The sequence below is a fragment of the Apium graveolens genome, chromosome 2 (assembly GCF_009905375.1).
Source record: "Apium graveolens cultivar Ventura chromosome 2, ASM990537v1, whole genome shotgun sequence".
Taxonomy (NCBI): domain Eukaryota; kingdom Viridiplantae; phylum Streptophyta; class Magnoliopsida; order Apiales; family Apiaceae; genus Apium; species Apium graveolens.
This window is the reverse complement of record NC_133648.1, coordinates 84,726,266-84,740,953: the sequence shown is the minus strand read 5'-3', so window position 1 is coordinate 84,740,953 and position 14,688 is coordinate 84,726,266. Positions and strand designations below refer to the sequence as shown.

The window sequence follows — 14,688 nt, the reverse complement described above, 5'->3', positions numbered from 1 at the left end:
GGTTATATTTGAAACGTTGTGTAATTTGGTATTGTCTTTTATGAAAATAATACACATTGATAAACAATCAACTTGTATTTGAAATACGTTAGGCATTGTACAACATTTACAAATAAGAAAACAATTAAGAATATTATAATTGCATGATGCATAAAAAAATTATAGAAAATGACTCGTGCCTCGCACGAGTTATTATGCGAGTTATGCTTAACAGGCTAACAGGTAGACCTGCCAACGTTTCGTGTCGTGTACAAACGTTCCGTGTACTTTCGTGCTTTCGTTTACCAAACATTAAACCCGAACCCGACCCGAATTTGGATTCGTGTACCAATTTGGTGACACTAACCCGGAACTAATATATTCGTGTTTATCCGCTTTAGTACACTAAAGTACACGGATTATATAAAAAAATTAATTGTTAAAAAATGCAATAGATAATTAAATGGTCTTGAATAGTGAACAACAAAGTTCCTAATAAAAAAGCATGAGACAAGTGAAAATGTTCTTGTGTACAACAAACTACAAATTGTTCAACATTCAAAAGAAATTAAAAATATAAAGTCAATAACTTGATCTTGCTTGTTTTTTTGCATCCACGACAACGAATCTAAAAATAAATAGCATAAATTTAGTTTACCATTAAAATGTCTTAAAAAGAAATTAACAAATTTAGTTTACCGATAACAAATGTCATAAAAATCATGAATGCCAAATAGTGAAGTTCTCACAAAGTTAAGTAATAATAAAATATAATTTAGTATTTACAATTATATATATGTTACTTAAAATAGGTAAATTCACATTTGATATATAGTATATATATGTATATTATATATTTTTAAAAATTTAACTATTTATTTATTCCGTGTACTTTCGTTCCGTGTTGTGTATCTAGATCGAAAATCCAAATCCGACACTAATTATATTCGTGTTTTTTCGTGTTCGTGTACCAAATTTTCGAACCCAAACACTAATTATTCGTGTCGTTTCGTACCGTGTTCACATGTTGTATACCAGTATTGTCAAGTCTACTAACAAGTGAGTAACATTGGAGATGCTTTAATGGATCGGATCCTTATTGAATCGGATCATTAATAATTAATTTTCAATTTAAGCTCGGGTTGGGATAAGAGCATCTCCAAGGCTATTAGCGTTATTCATTAGCTAAAATAGAACAAAATAGATATTACGTAAAATTTGTTGAACCTGTAAGCAATTTTACTTTAATGGCATTAGCTAAAATGATTTGCTATATTTGAAAAGAGTTTTATTATTATTTTTAAATTTCAACAATTATATTAATTGATTTTTTTAACATATATAGTTGTGAATAAATTATTAATAATCAAATAATTATTTTTTAGTGAATACAAGTGAAACTAAAATATTAAATTAATTAAACATATTTAAGGATATTATTCTATAATATAAACATCAGAAGAATTAGTTAAAAATATTATGTTCATATATTATAAAATATTTAACTAATTTTATTTTTATATTAGTTTATTAATAATTTTAAAATTAAAACAGGAAAATAGTCATTTTGGAGGTAAAAAGAAGCTGGGGATAAAGTTTTTTGAGAGGGAAATGACCTGAATATAGATGATGGTGCTCAATCAACAAATCTAGCGGGTTTGTTTATCGGTATCTAAAAGTATACCTAACAGGTATCTGCGTTCGAGTTGTATTTTTTTACATATTATCTATATTTTTGAAATTTTAGCTGTAATCTAGGTTTTATTGCTAACAGGTCCATCCTCGCAGATGCTTAAGAGCATCTCCAACGCTCTGTTAGGTATAATGTATATGTGGCAATCTAATATACCTAATATCTAAAATTTTGATCACTCCCACGGGAGCTCCTGTTAGGTATATTTTTAGATCACGGAAAAAGGGCAAACTACATTTATTGAATGGACTCCCATCATCTAAATCAAATACACGTCAGCTCTCATGTTTAAAATATGGTTTAACCTAATACTATCATATGTTCTCTTTATAAATAATATTTTATAATAAATAGCATACTACTTTAAATAATTTTTAAATATTATTTAATTATTAACCAAAATAAAAATTCTAATATTTTATTATAATAAACTATGCTTCATTTAAAAATTATATATATATGTAAGTAATGTTTATTAATTTTATATTTTCCATTTTTAAATATGTTATTATATTTATAATTGTAATAATTTTTTATTTTATAATATTTAATTTAAAATATTTTCATAAATATAAAAAAATAAAAATATTGTCATTAAATATTTTTGATTTAAATATATGTTTTATTTTCAATTGTGTTAAATATAAATAGCCTAAATTAATTTTATTTGTATATTTAAAATTAAAAATAAAATAATATTTTAAATATAGCTAATGAATATAACTAATACAACTGGAGCATAAATCCTTTGTGTTCACAAAATATTAGCTAATGATGTTTTAGCTAATAAGTTTACTTAATGTCTTGAAGATGCTATAAGAGAGTATAACAGCAATATCTGCTAGAACAAATCTGTGGGGTCAGAGTTATTACAGACACTCTACTCGGCACTTACTCGTTTTTCATGCCCTCAATTCATATTACCCACTCCTTAAAATCTCACTCCACAAAAAACAATAGAGAGATTGTTGAAGATGAGAAAGAAGATGAATACTGCTCCTGTTTGGTTCTCTCTCTTCACTCTCTGTCTACTATTCTCTTCAGTTCTCTGTCGCTCACTTCAAAAAACCACCGTTTTTGAGGTCTCTGCTTCTACTCGACTTGCCAAACACGCCCTTACTCTAAACCCTCACTCACTTAAAACACCACTCCAAGCCCCCTATACTACTGCTAGCACATATTCTGTGTCTATACATTCACGCACTTCTCTCCGTAAACACACGCACAAAACTTACGACTCACTCACACTCGCACGCCTCGCTCGTGACTCAGCGCGAGTCAATTACATCACCTCCAAACTCGACTTCAAACTCAGTAACTTAACCCGATCGGATCTCAAACCGATCCAAACCGAGATCCGACCAGAAAACCTCCAATCACCGGTCACATCCGGTATTAGCCAAGGAAGCGGTGAATATTTTGCACGTCTCGGCGTTGGAACACCGGTGAAGCAATATTACATGGTTCTCGACACCGGCAGTGATATTAATTGGATCCAGTGCCAGCCTTGCGAGGATTGTTACCAACAATCCGACCCGATTTTCAACCCGACTGATTCGAATTCATATTCGAAACTCTCGTGTAGCTCTACTCAGTGCAGTGCGTTACAAGTTTCTTCGTGTTCACGTGCCGGCGATTCGTGTTTGTATCAGGTCTCGTACGGAGATGGATCGTATACTGGGGGTAGTTTCGCGACAGAAACGGTGTCGTTCGGGAGCTCAGGCTCGGTGCCTCAAGTTGCGATTGGATGTGGTCATGATAATGAAGGATTGTTTGTTGGAGCTGCTGGTTTGCTAGGTCTTGGAGCTGGAGAACTTTCGTTGCCTTCTCAAGTTAAAGCGACGTCATTTTCGTATTGTTTACCTGATCGTGACTCAGCGAGCTCGTCGACGATTGATTTCAACTCGGCGATGCCGGTAGATTCTGTTATGTCTCCGTTACTTCGTAATCCGAAAATTGACACGTTTTTCTACATCGGAGTGACGGGACTCAGCGTCGGCGGTGAGTTATTATCTCTTCCACCGTCAATTTTTGAGATTAACGAGTCAGGACGCGGCGGTGTCATAGCTGACTCAGGAACTGCTGTAACTCGGTTACCGAGTAAAGCGTATACTTCGCTTCGTGACTCATTTAAGCAAGGGACACAGCACTTACCGGCTTCAACTGGCTTCGCATTGTTCGATACGTGTTATGATTTGTCGTCAATGACGAGAATCTCGGTGCCGACGGTGGCGTTTCATTTCGCCGGCGGGAAGACACTTTCGCTTCCGGCTAAGAATTACCTGATACCGGTAGAAGCCGGTGGCAAGTACTGTTTAGCGTTCGCGCCAACTGCAGGATCACTTACTATCATCGGTAATGTTCAGCAACAGGGGACACGTGTCAGTTACGATATAGCCAATTCAAAAGTGGGGTTCTCGGCTGGTAAATGTTGAAGTAGTGAAAAAGTTGAAAGAGATTGTTGGTGGTTTAATGACGTTTGTACCCCTGTTAAATGTGTAAATTGTTAATGAGAGTTTTTATTTATAGAGGTGGTTGGGGAAGTGGGCGGTGGTGTTGCAATAAGTTACAAGTCTAGGGGGGCAGTTGTGGGATCATAAATGTGAAACTTATTTATTTGTTGCAGAGCTGCTGTCAAAAATTAAATGAAATGTAAGGAGTTGGATGTCAAATTCAATTTTTTCAAACAATAAACAGTTATATTAAAGACGAGTTATAATAAATTTAGTTGCAGACAGGGTCGGCGGTATGGAAATTTTTATGGGCCCTATATAAAGATGTGAAATCAAATTATTCTTTAAAAAATTAATTTTTTAAGTTCGGCTATTCAGACTCACACTTTTGAAATCAAACCGGGCACTGAATAATGGTGCATAATTCTGTTTCTTTCGGAGGTGCTGTAATTAGAGCCGGCCAAACGGTCGGGCTGACCGTGCCGGGCCGAATTTCCGGCGGTCCGGTTCAACAGCTAGTGAACTCGTGAACGGCCCGTAAAGCTGCACGAGCTGTGTCATGCCGTGCCGATTTGACAATATATTAAGCCGTGAACGGCCCGCGAATTGGGAGATTTTAACGATTCCGGCGAGTCTGGCGGTTCAGAGCGGTCGAACGAATAAAACAAATAAACAAATAAACGAATAACCGCGAATAACCGCGGGCTTCCTTGATTTGACACAAAAGTGAACTGATTGATCCAATCCTCCCACCTTTTGTTTTCTTTTTTTTTTTGTTTTTTGTTTTCTTTTTTTACTTTGTACAAACAGACATTGCAAATAATTAAACATAATTTGTTCAAACCTACCTTTTACTCGTATTTTTATTTAATAAAATAATCAAAACAAATTTGTTTTTTTAAAAACAAAGTTAGTTTTTCAAATTAGTTACAGCTTTGAATTTTATTTTCTCAACACAAAAAAAACATAATTGGATTTTACGGCTTTATTTCTCTTCATTCATCTCAAAGGACACCACCACCAAAAAAACATAATCATCTAACGGAGAAAACTTCCAAATACTACTGCTACTGTGTGTTTTAGTGCGTGTTCAAGGAGGAGGAGTAAAGATTTGGATACATACACAAGTAACAGATAGATAGAAGTGTGTGTATTATCCAGTGGTATAATAACCACTAGTTACGGCGATTAGGCGAGCCGAATAACCGCGAATTGGCGGGCCGAATAACCGTTTTATAAATAATTATTCAGATGCGGTTTTGGCGAGCGGTTCCGGGCCGGTTCCGGGCCGGTTCCGATTTCACATTTTACAATTCGTGTTCGGCTCGTGTGGATACCCGGTTAGTGCCGAATATTGAACCGGCACGTGACGAGGCGAGTCAAGCGAATTTTCAGCGATCCGAGTTATGTTCGTGCCGAGCCAAACCGCTCGTTTGGCCGGCTCTAGCTGTAACTGAAGACCCCAACATGCATATCAAGAATTTTGTCGAGATCTGTTGTACTTTCAAATATAATGGTGTGACTGATAAGGCTATCAAGCTGAGGCTTTTCCCATTTTCTCTGAGGGATAAAACTAAGGACTGGTTACATTCTGAACCAGCTGGGTCTATCACTACTTGGCAAGATCTTGCGTAAAAGTTTCTATTAAGTTCTATCCAATGGCAAAGACTGCAGCTATGAGGAGTGCTCTTACTCAGTTCGCGCAGCAACCAACAGAATCTATGTGCGAGGCTTGGGAGCGCTACAAGGAGATGTTGAGAAAGTGTCCACATCATGATATGCCTAACTGGATGGTGATCACTAGTTTCTATATAGGTTTGGGGGCCCAATCTCGGCCCACGCTCGATGCAGCAGCTGGTGGTGCTTTGTGGGCCAAAAGCTATACTGAGACTTATAATCTTATTGAAACTATGGCTGCAAATGAGCATCAAAACCCAACTCAAAGGATGATGCCTGGGAAGGTAGCAGGTATTCTGGAAGTTGATGCAGCTACAACTATTGCAGCGCAGCTCCAAGCGCTGTCTATGAAGGTAGATTCTTTAGCCACCTATGGAGTCAATCAGATAGCTATGGTCTGTGAGTTTTGTGCAGGTTCTCATGCTACGGATCGGTGTTCTCTTGTTAATGAATCTGTTCAGTATGTGAACAATTATTAGCGACTGCAGCAGCCTATGCCAGCTACTTATCATCCTAACAACAGAAATCATCCCAATTTCAGCTGGAGCAATACTCAGAATGCTATTCAGCAACCGTATCAGCAAGGCATAAGTAAACAGTTTAATCCACCTGGATTCCATCAACCACAGCAGTATGCAAAGACAATCATATCCTCAACAAGGAGGTGTTGCTCCACCTTCTAGTGCTGATTTCGAGGAACTGAAGCTGTTGTGCAAAAGTCAGGCTATTTTTATTAAGACCTTGAAAAATCAAATCGGTCAAATAGCCAATGCAGTGCTCAATCGTTAACCTGACACATTTCCCAGTGATACTGAAGTGTCAGGCAGGAAGGAAGCTAAAGAGCAAGTCAAGGCTATTACCTTAAGCTCTGGAAAAGTTGCTGATGCTGAAAAAGCAAAAGATAAAGAAGCTAAAGTTGGCGAAGAAGAGAAGCAAAAGGAGAAAGCGGCAGAACCAAGGAAGACTACTGTTGAACACACTCTGCCTGAGGGTAATACAAGGGAGAAACAGCTCTATCCTCCACCGCCTTTCCCTAAGAGATTGCAACAACAAAAACTGGATAAGCAGTTCGGTAAGTTTTTGGAAGTGTTCAAGAAACTTCACATCAACATACCTTTCGCTGAGGCTCTAGAGCAAATGCCTAGTTATACAAAATTCATGAAGAGTATTCTTTTAAGGAAGGTGAAACTGGATGACCTTGAGACCGTTGCTCTAACGGAAGAGTGCAGTGCCGTACTGTAACAGAAATGACCTCCAAAGCTTAAAGATCCAGGTAGCTTCACCATTCCTTGCACCATTGGCAAGTTGTCTTTTGACAAGTGCCTGTGCGATTTGGGAGCAAGCATCAATCTGATGTCGTTGTCTATCTTCAAAAAGTTAAATTTGCCTGATCCAAAGCCCACCTACATGTCTCAAGAAAGTTGACCCAGATAAGCTGGAATCTCGATCTGTAAAATGTAATTTTGTGGTATATCCTAAAGAGACTTTAGGGTATTACTTTTACACCGATCATCGGGTGTTTGTCTCCAGACATGCTACCTTCTTGGAAAAGCAGTTTATCCTTGAAGGAAACAGCGGGAGCAAAATTGAACTTGATGAAGTTCAAGAAGCACAAACTACTACGGATCAAGTGGAAACACCTGTTCAGACTGAACAACCTTCTATGGAACAGCCCATTCGTAGGTCAGGGAGAGTGTCTCGCCAACCTGAGAGGTATTATGGCCTTGTCATTGAGAATGACAATGAGTTGTCGATCATTGATGATGACGAACCCGTGACCTATAATGAGGCTATGAGTAGTGTTGACTCAGAAAAATGGCATAGTGCCATGAAATCCGAAATGGAATCTATGTATACCAACCAAGTATGGACTCTGGTTGAGGCGCCTGAAGGTGTTAAGCCTATTGGGTGCAAGTGGGTATGCAAAAGAAAGATTGGAGCAGATGGCCAGGTGGAGACTTATAAGGCCAGGCTCGTGGCAAAAGGATTCAGACAAAGGCAAGGGATTGACTTTGATGAAACTTTCTCGCCTGTAGCCCTGTTAAAATCAATTCGGATTTTGTTTGCGATTGCTGCTTACTACGAGTAAGAGATCTGGCAAATGGACGTGAAAACGGCCTTCTTCAATGGGAAACTTGAAGAGGAAGTGTAAATGACACAGCCAGAGGGTTTTCTTTCCAAGGGAAATGAACACCTAGTGTGTAAGTTGCTGCGAACCATATATGGTTTAAAGCAAGCTTCTCGTAGATGGAACATCCGTTTTGATGAGAGAATCAAAGAGTTTGGTTTTATCAAAAACATAGATGAACCATGTGTCTACAAAAAGGTTAGTGGGAGCGCGGTAACATTTCTTGTATTGTATTGAAAGAGGAGACGTCAAGAGAGTTGACACACATAAAAACGTAGCAGACCCACTCACAAAGCCACTTTCTCAAAGTCACTTTGATCGTCATAAAGACAAGATGGGTAATAGATACCAGAGTGATTGGCTTTAGTACAAGTGGGAGATTGAAAGAGATGTGTCCTAAGTCCAATCATGTATGATGATTTAGGAATAACATTTATGTAATCTGTTTTGATTTCACTAATATTAATAAAAGACTTGTAATCTGTCTTGGCTTAAGATGATCAATTTGAATGAACGTCTTGGACAACTTGGTTTTACCATGGATGGGGAGCTGAGCCAAGACTTGGTCTTGCAATCACTTCCGAGTTTATTCTCACAGTTTGTTGTGAACTTTCACATGAATAAGCTAGAGGTCAGCCTGCCTGAACTCCACAACATGTTGAAGACTGCGGAATCGAATTTCCCCCCTAAGAAGGGTTCTGTTCTTCTAATTGGTGAAGGTTCCAATCATAAGAAAAGGAAAAAGAACCCTTCCAAGAAGAAGAAATTAGGTAAGAAAAATCCGGTTCCACCAAAACTTGAAAACCCCAAGAGCAAAGTTATTTGCTTTCACTGTAACAAGGTGGGGCACTGGAAGAGGAACTGCAAGGTTTACCTTGCAGAATTGAAGAAGAAGAAGGGTAGTGAGACTACACTCCTGATTCAGGTATTTTCATGATCGAAGTTAATATGTCATTAAGTCAAATTTCTACTCGGGTATTAGATACCGCCTGTGGTTCTCATATTTGCAATTGGTTGCAGGGACTAAGGAGAAATAGGACTCTTGAAGAAGAGGAGGTGATTCTACGGATGGGAAATGGAGCAAGAGTTGCTGCTGAAGCTGTAGGATCATTTCATTTACATATGCCTACGGCCAAGACTAATGTTTTAAATAATTGTTATTTTGTTCCCTCGATTTTGAGGAATATTATTTCTATTCCATGTTAGACTTGGCTGGATTTTTGTTTGTTATTCAGAATAATAAATGTTCAATTCTTAGAGATAACGTTCTTTATGGAAGTGGTATTTTAAACAATGGTCTCTATGTATGTGACGTAGAGCATAATTTACTATAAATTGAACATAGTAATAAAAGAAAAAAGGATGATGAAAATCTCACTTTCTTGTGACACTACGGACTTGGTCATATTAGTGAAAATAGACTGCGAACATTGCATAAGGAATGGTTACTTGACCCCTTTGATTTTGAATCATATCCTACATGCGAGTCTTGTCTATTGGGTAAAATGACCAAATCTCCATTTAGTGGACATGGAGAGAGGGCTGCAGATTTGCTAGGATTGGTACACACAGATGTATGTGGACCAATATCTACGCAAGCCATGGGTGGATTTTCATACTTCATTGCTTTCATAGATGATCGATCTAGATTCAGATATGTGTATTTGATGAAACACAAGTCTGAAGCCTTTGAAAAGTTCAAAGAATATAAGTATGAAGTGGAGAAACAAACCAAACATAGTATTATAACTCTTCGATCAGATCGAGGTGGTGAATACTTGAATGGAGAGTTTCTAGCTTATCTCAAAGAAAATGGTATAGTCTCCCAGTGGACTCCTCCATATACTCCACAGATGAATGGGGTATCTGAAAGGAGAAATGGAACTTTGTTAGACATGGTTCGGTCCATGATGAGCTATGCGAATCTTCCAGTATTCATGTGGGGTTATGCATTGGAAACCTCATCATATTTACTGAATAAGGTCCCTTCCAAATCTGTTCCTCAAACTCCATATGAGATATGGAAAAAAAGGAAACCGAGTCTTAAACCCGTTAAGATTTGGGGATGTCCAGCTTATGTCAAGAAAGTTGACCCAGATAAGCTAGAATCTCGATCTGTAAAATGTAATTTTGTGGGATATCCTAAAGAGACTTTAGGGTATTACTTTTACATCGATCATCGGGTGTTTGTCTCCAGACATGCTACCTTCTTGGAAAAGCAGTTTATCCTTGAGGGAAATGGCGGGAGCAAAATTGAACTTGATGAAGTTCAAGAAGTACAAACTACTACGGATCAAGTGGAAACACCTGTTCAGACTGAACAACCGTCTATGGAACAGCCCATTCATAGGTCTGGGAGAGTGACTCGCTAACCTGAGAGGTATTATGTCTTTGTCATTGAGAATGACAATGAGTTGTCGATCATTGATGATGACGACCCTATGACCTATAATGAGGCTATGAGTAGTGTTGACTCAGAGAAATGGCATAGTGCCATGAAATCCGAAATGGAATCTATGTATACCAACCAAGTATGGACTCTGGTTGAGGCGCCTAAAGATGTTAAGCCTATTGGGTGCAAGTGGGTATACAAAAGAAAGATTGGAGCAGATGGGCAGGTGGAGACCTATAAGGCCAGGCTCATGGCCAAAGGATTCAGACAAAGGCAAGGGATTGACTTTGAAGAAACTTTTTTGCCTGTAGCCCTGTTAAAATCAATTCGGATTTTGCTTGCGATTGCTGCTTACTACGACTAAGAGATCTGGCAAATGGACGTGAAAACGGCCTTCTTCAATGGGAAACTTGAAGAGGAAGTGTATATGACACAGCCAGAGAGTTTTCTTTCCAAGGAAAATGAACACCTAGTGTGTAAACTGCTTCGAACCATATATGGTTTAAAGCAAACTTCTCGTAGATGTAACATCCGTTTTGATGAGACAATCAAAGAGTTTGGTTTTATCAAAAACATAGATGAACCATGTGTCTACAAAAAGGTTAGTGGGAGCGCGGTAACATTTCTTGTATTGTATTGAAAGAGGAGACCCACTCACAAAGCCACTTTCTCAAAGTCACTTTGATCGTTATAAAGACAAGATGGGTATTAGATACCAGAGTGATTGGCTTTAGTACAAGTGGGAGATTGAAAGAGATGTGTCCTAAGTCCAATCATGTATGATGATTTAGGAATAACTTTTATATAATCTGTTTTGATTTCACTGATATTAATAAAAGACTTGTTTTGGTTTTATTGCGGGCTTTATCTATTTAAGTGTTTAAATAAGATATACCATAGTTTAGAGTAAAGTTTTTATGAATTATGATGAGATCATAATAATGAGACCTAAAAGATGATAATTCTAAAGTTAAATATTTCCTGTTCGTAGGATTACTAACTGGTAATTAGTAATCCGCAAAGATCGGTACATACTATGCTTGCTTCATTATGAAGGATGTCTGTTCTCATAGACATTTGTGTGGTGACACTATAGCTAGTATGTAGGTGCTTATTATAGAATAAGTTCACTGAACATGACTCACACAGCTGAACAACTGATGGAGTTCACTCACGTGTCAGCAGTTGTTCACATAGTGATAGTTGTACAAGTATCCTTAGACTTGAGGTCATCATAGTCATCTTGTGTACACTGAACTATGCTTTGGTTTAGTTCTTAGTCTCCAGGGACAATTATAAGAGCTCTACTGGGTATAGGAATTTGTACACGAAGATAGTGTATGATCAATAAAGGATCTACCCCTTCTAGTGAAGAAAGAGAATGTTCAATGCTGATCCACTTATGCTAGTTCAGGAATCTCTGGCCAGAGTGAATGAAATTAGAAAGGAGTTTCTAATTTACATTAAATAGAATTAAGCATAGTGAATGAGAAAGCAAATGATTAAATAAGATAGGCTTGACACAAGTTCCATACCTTGTATTTAATCGTGAAATTGCAGGGTAGAAGAAATTGATTGTACGGTAACTATTCACTAAATTGGTTCTTGGTATTCTAAGCAGTGAATTCGTATTATCCGGATAGTCGTGATATGCTGAGAAGTATCCCTTACGATGTAGAATAAATATGATTAATTTATTAATTAATCATATTTAATGAATTAGAGAATTTATATAAATAATGATAAAATAGTTTTTTTATTATTTATTTCTACTACCGGCTTAATATTGAACTTACAGGGTCACACCATAAAAGAGAATGATTTAAAGGTGGAGGAATTAATTAATAATGGCTGGTAATTATTTATTTGTGAAATAAATAATTTATTAGCAGATTTAATAATTGATTAAATGAGATTTAATTAATTCTTAATATTATTAATTAAGAATTTAATTTTGGAAATTAAATCAAGTGAGAGAATTATTTTTCTAAAGTGTTTAGAAAATGTATTAATGATTAAAAGGTGTTTTAATTATTAGTTAATTGGTTAATAAGAATAATCAATTAAAGGGTTAATAATAATAATAATTTATGAAAAATTTTCAGCTGAAAATTTTGCCTATAAATATACTATTATAAACCCTATTTGCCTCAACCCAAATAATTAACCCTAATTCTAAAGTAGAACAAGAGGGAGACAACTAATTCTCTCAACCTCTTCCTCCTCCATCACATTATAATCTTGGTGGATACCGGTGGAGTGCTTCACACTTGAGGAGCAGCTGCTAGGAATTTCCGTTCATCGTTCTTGGATCGTTATTAAAGACCTCCATCTTTACATTAACGTAAAGCTTCCTAAGGTAAACATACTGAATTACAAATTAAATATTATTTTTCGCATGGATCCTGCGGAGGGTTTCGTTTTTTTTTTAAGATTTAAATTTACATTTTCGTTGCGTTTATGTGCTAAAAACCCTTCAATGGCATCAGAGCTACTTGCGAAAAGTTTTTAATTCGTTTATGTGTTTAACTGTTTTCGATATATAAGCATGTACGTGATTCGCCATGATTTGATGTTGATATAATATGCTTATATATGTATGGTTTTGAATATATGATATTCATGTGAGTTGTATAATCATAAGATGATTATGTAATCTGTATATATACTGATATATACATGATTTATGTTTGTTCTAATTATGAGAATCATATTAGATACGGATTCTGAATTGGCTGCTGCAGATTTGCTGAAATCTGGGTCTGATGTCCGATTTACGCCAACGAATACCCTATTCCATAGGTAAACAAGCGTCTGGACAAAACTGATATCTAAAGCTATCAACGACTCATCTGTAAGGCGTTTGACTTCGTTTACTGCCCGTAAAAAGTGATTCTTGTTTTTCTGATTTGATTCTGATTTTTCTGATTTTTGTCATATTTTTTTTATGATTAGATCATGGATAATATGATATGTTAAGATCAGAGTATGTGTTTTAACATGCTTTTATGTGTTGTATGAGCATGGTGGATGGTTATGGCCTTTCGACCTTAGTGTAAGGCTTTTGGTTTTGGTTTTAAATACGACTTGCATGTCGTCAATCTTTGTAATCATAAATCTCGAATGTAACTCGAGTTATTCTTGTAAGTTCATTAGATTAGTTTTACTTTCAATCTATGTAATGTAATTGAAGACTCAAGAAGGCTATCCAATGGAGGTGATACAAAGAAGAAGACGAGGCATACAAGAAGTCTAAACAAAGAAGAAGACTTATGTAATAAGTAGTTGTATTTATTTCCATCACCATATTAGATTGACCTTGATCTTTATCATGAGCTTGATAAAGATCACATAGGATGGGGCCATAACCAAACACATTTACTTTATTGCACTTTACATTTACTTGTTTATTTAATTTTATATATGAGATATATTTCTATGTTTACCATGCGATGATAGATTTAGGTGAACTTAAATCAATATAAGGCGTGCTCTAGAAAATCTAGAATATGAATCGCTTCTTGCCTTAACAATAATATTATGAATACAATCATGAGATTCTTGTGTTTATGAAACACGTAATTAAATATGAATTTTCAATATTGAGAGAAAGGATGATTCTGTCAAAAGCAGATTTCTATCTGTAAGAAAGGGGTATTAAGTGACGTCTCTTGACAATGCTCCCCCCGATCTGGGAATCATCTGATTATCGATTATTGATTTAAAATATTTAATTTAAAAGGAAGAATCTCTTTATAATATGATTATGATTGTAACATAATATAATCCCTCTAAAATTAAAAAATATCAAGTTGTAATTGGCCAATGACACAACGGGCTTGTGTCGGTCATAGCCTTCCAACATGGTAGAAAGTGGTTCTTATTTTTAAATCATTGTCGTTTCATGCTACAGTCGAGGGCTTTGATTTCGAAATAAGAAATACTTGTCTATTACATAGAGATGTGTACATTGAATTAGAATCTAAAGGCCGTTACGTGCTACAGCCGTGGGCCGTTAGAGACTGATTCAATTATACGAAATGTTGGGTTAGACTTGACTTAGAATATTGAGTTTGTCGTGCTACAGCCGTGACTCAATTATTCAAGAGGCTAAAGTTTTATTAGGGAATAACATAAGATGTAATTGACAAGAGTTGTCTGCCTATTGAACATCACATGACATTTCGTGCTACAGCCGAGGTTGTGTGATGGAATGTAGGATCCCAATTCCCACTAGCATTATGAATGCTCAATTTTCACTTAGGGGTTGTATAAATTAGATAAACTAGTGGGAGCCACTTATGAATAAAGACCCGATTCATATCGTGTCTTGAAATGAAATTGAATATTTGCTAAGTGTTGTTAT

At 36.4% G+C, this 14,688-nt stretch overlaps 1 protein-coding gene across 1 annotated transcript; it reads left to right on the top strand.

Moving 5' to 3' along the window:
* The first annotated feature begins 2,542 nt into the window (after positions 1-2,542).
* On the top strand, positions 2,543-4,381 carry LOC141707603 (protein ASPARTIC PROTEASE IN GUARD CELL 1-like). The gene has a single exon (XM_074510844.1). The coding sequence runs from the start codon at positions 2,647-2,649 to the stop codon at positions 4,105-4,107; it is 1,461 nt and encodes a 486-aa protein (XP_074366945.1). The 5' UTR covers positions 2,543-2,646; the 3' UTR covers positions 4,108-4,381.
* The last annotated feature ends 10,307 nt before the right edge of the window (positions 4,382-14,688 follow it).

Bases quoted from the DNA above. Each gene is read 5' to 3' on its own strand.
- LOC141707603 (XM_074510844.1), top strand. From the start codon at position 2,647: ATGAGAAAGAAGATGAATACTGCTCCTGTTTGGTTCTCTCTCTTCACT.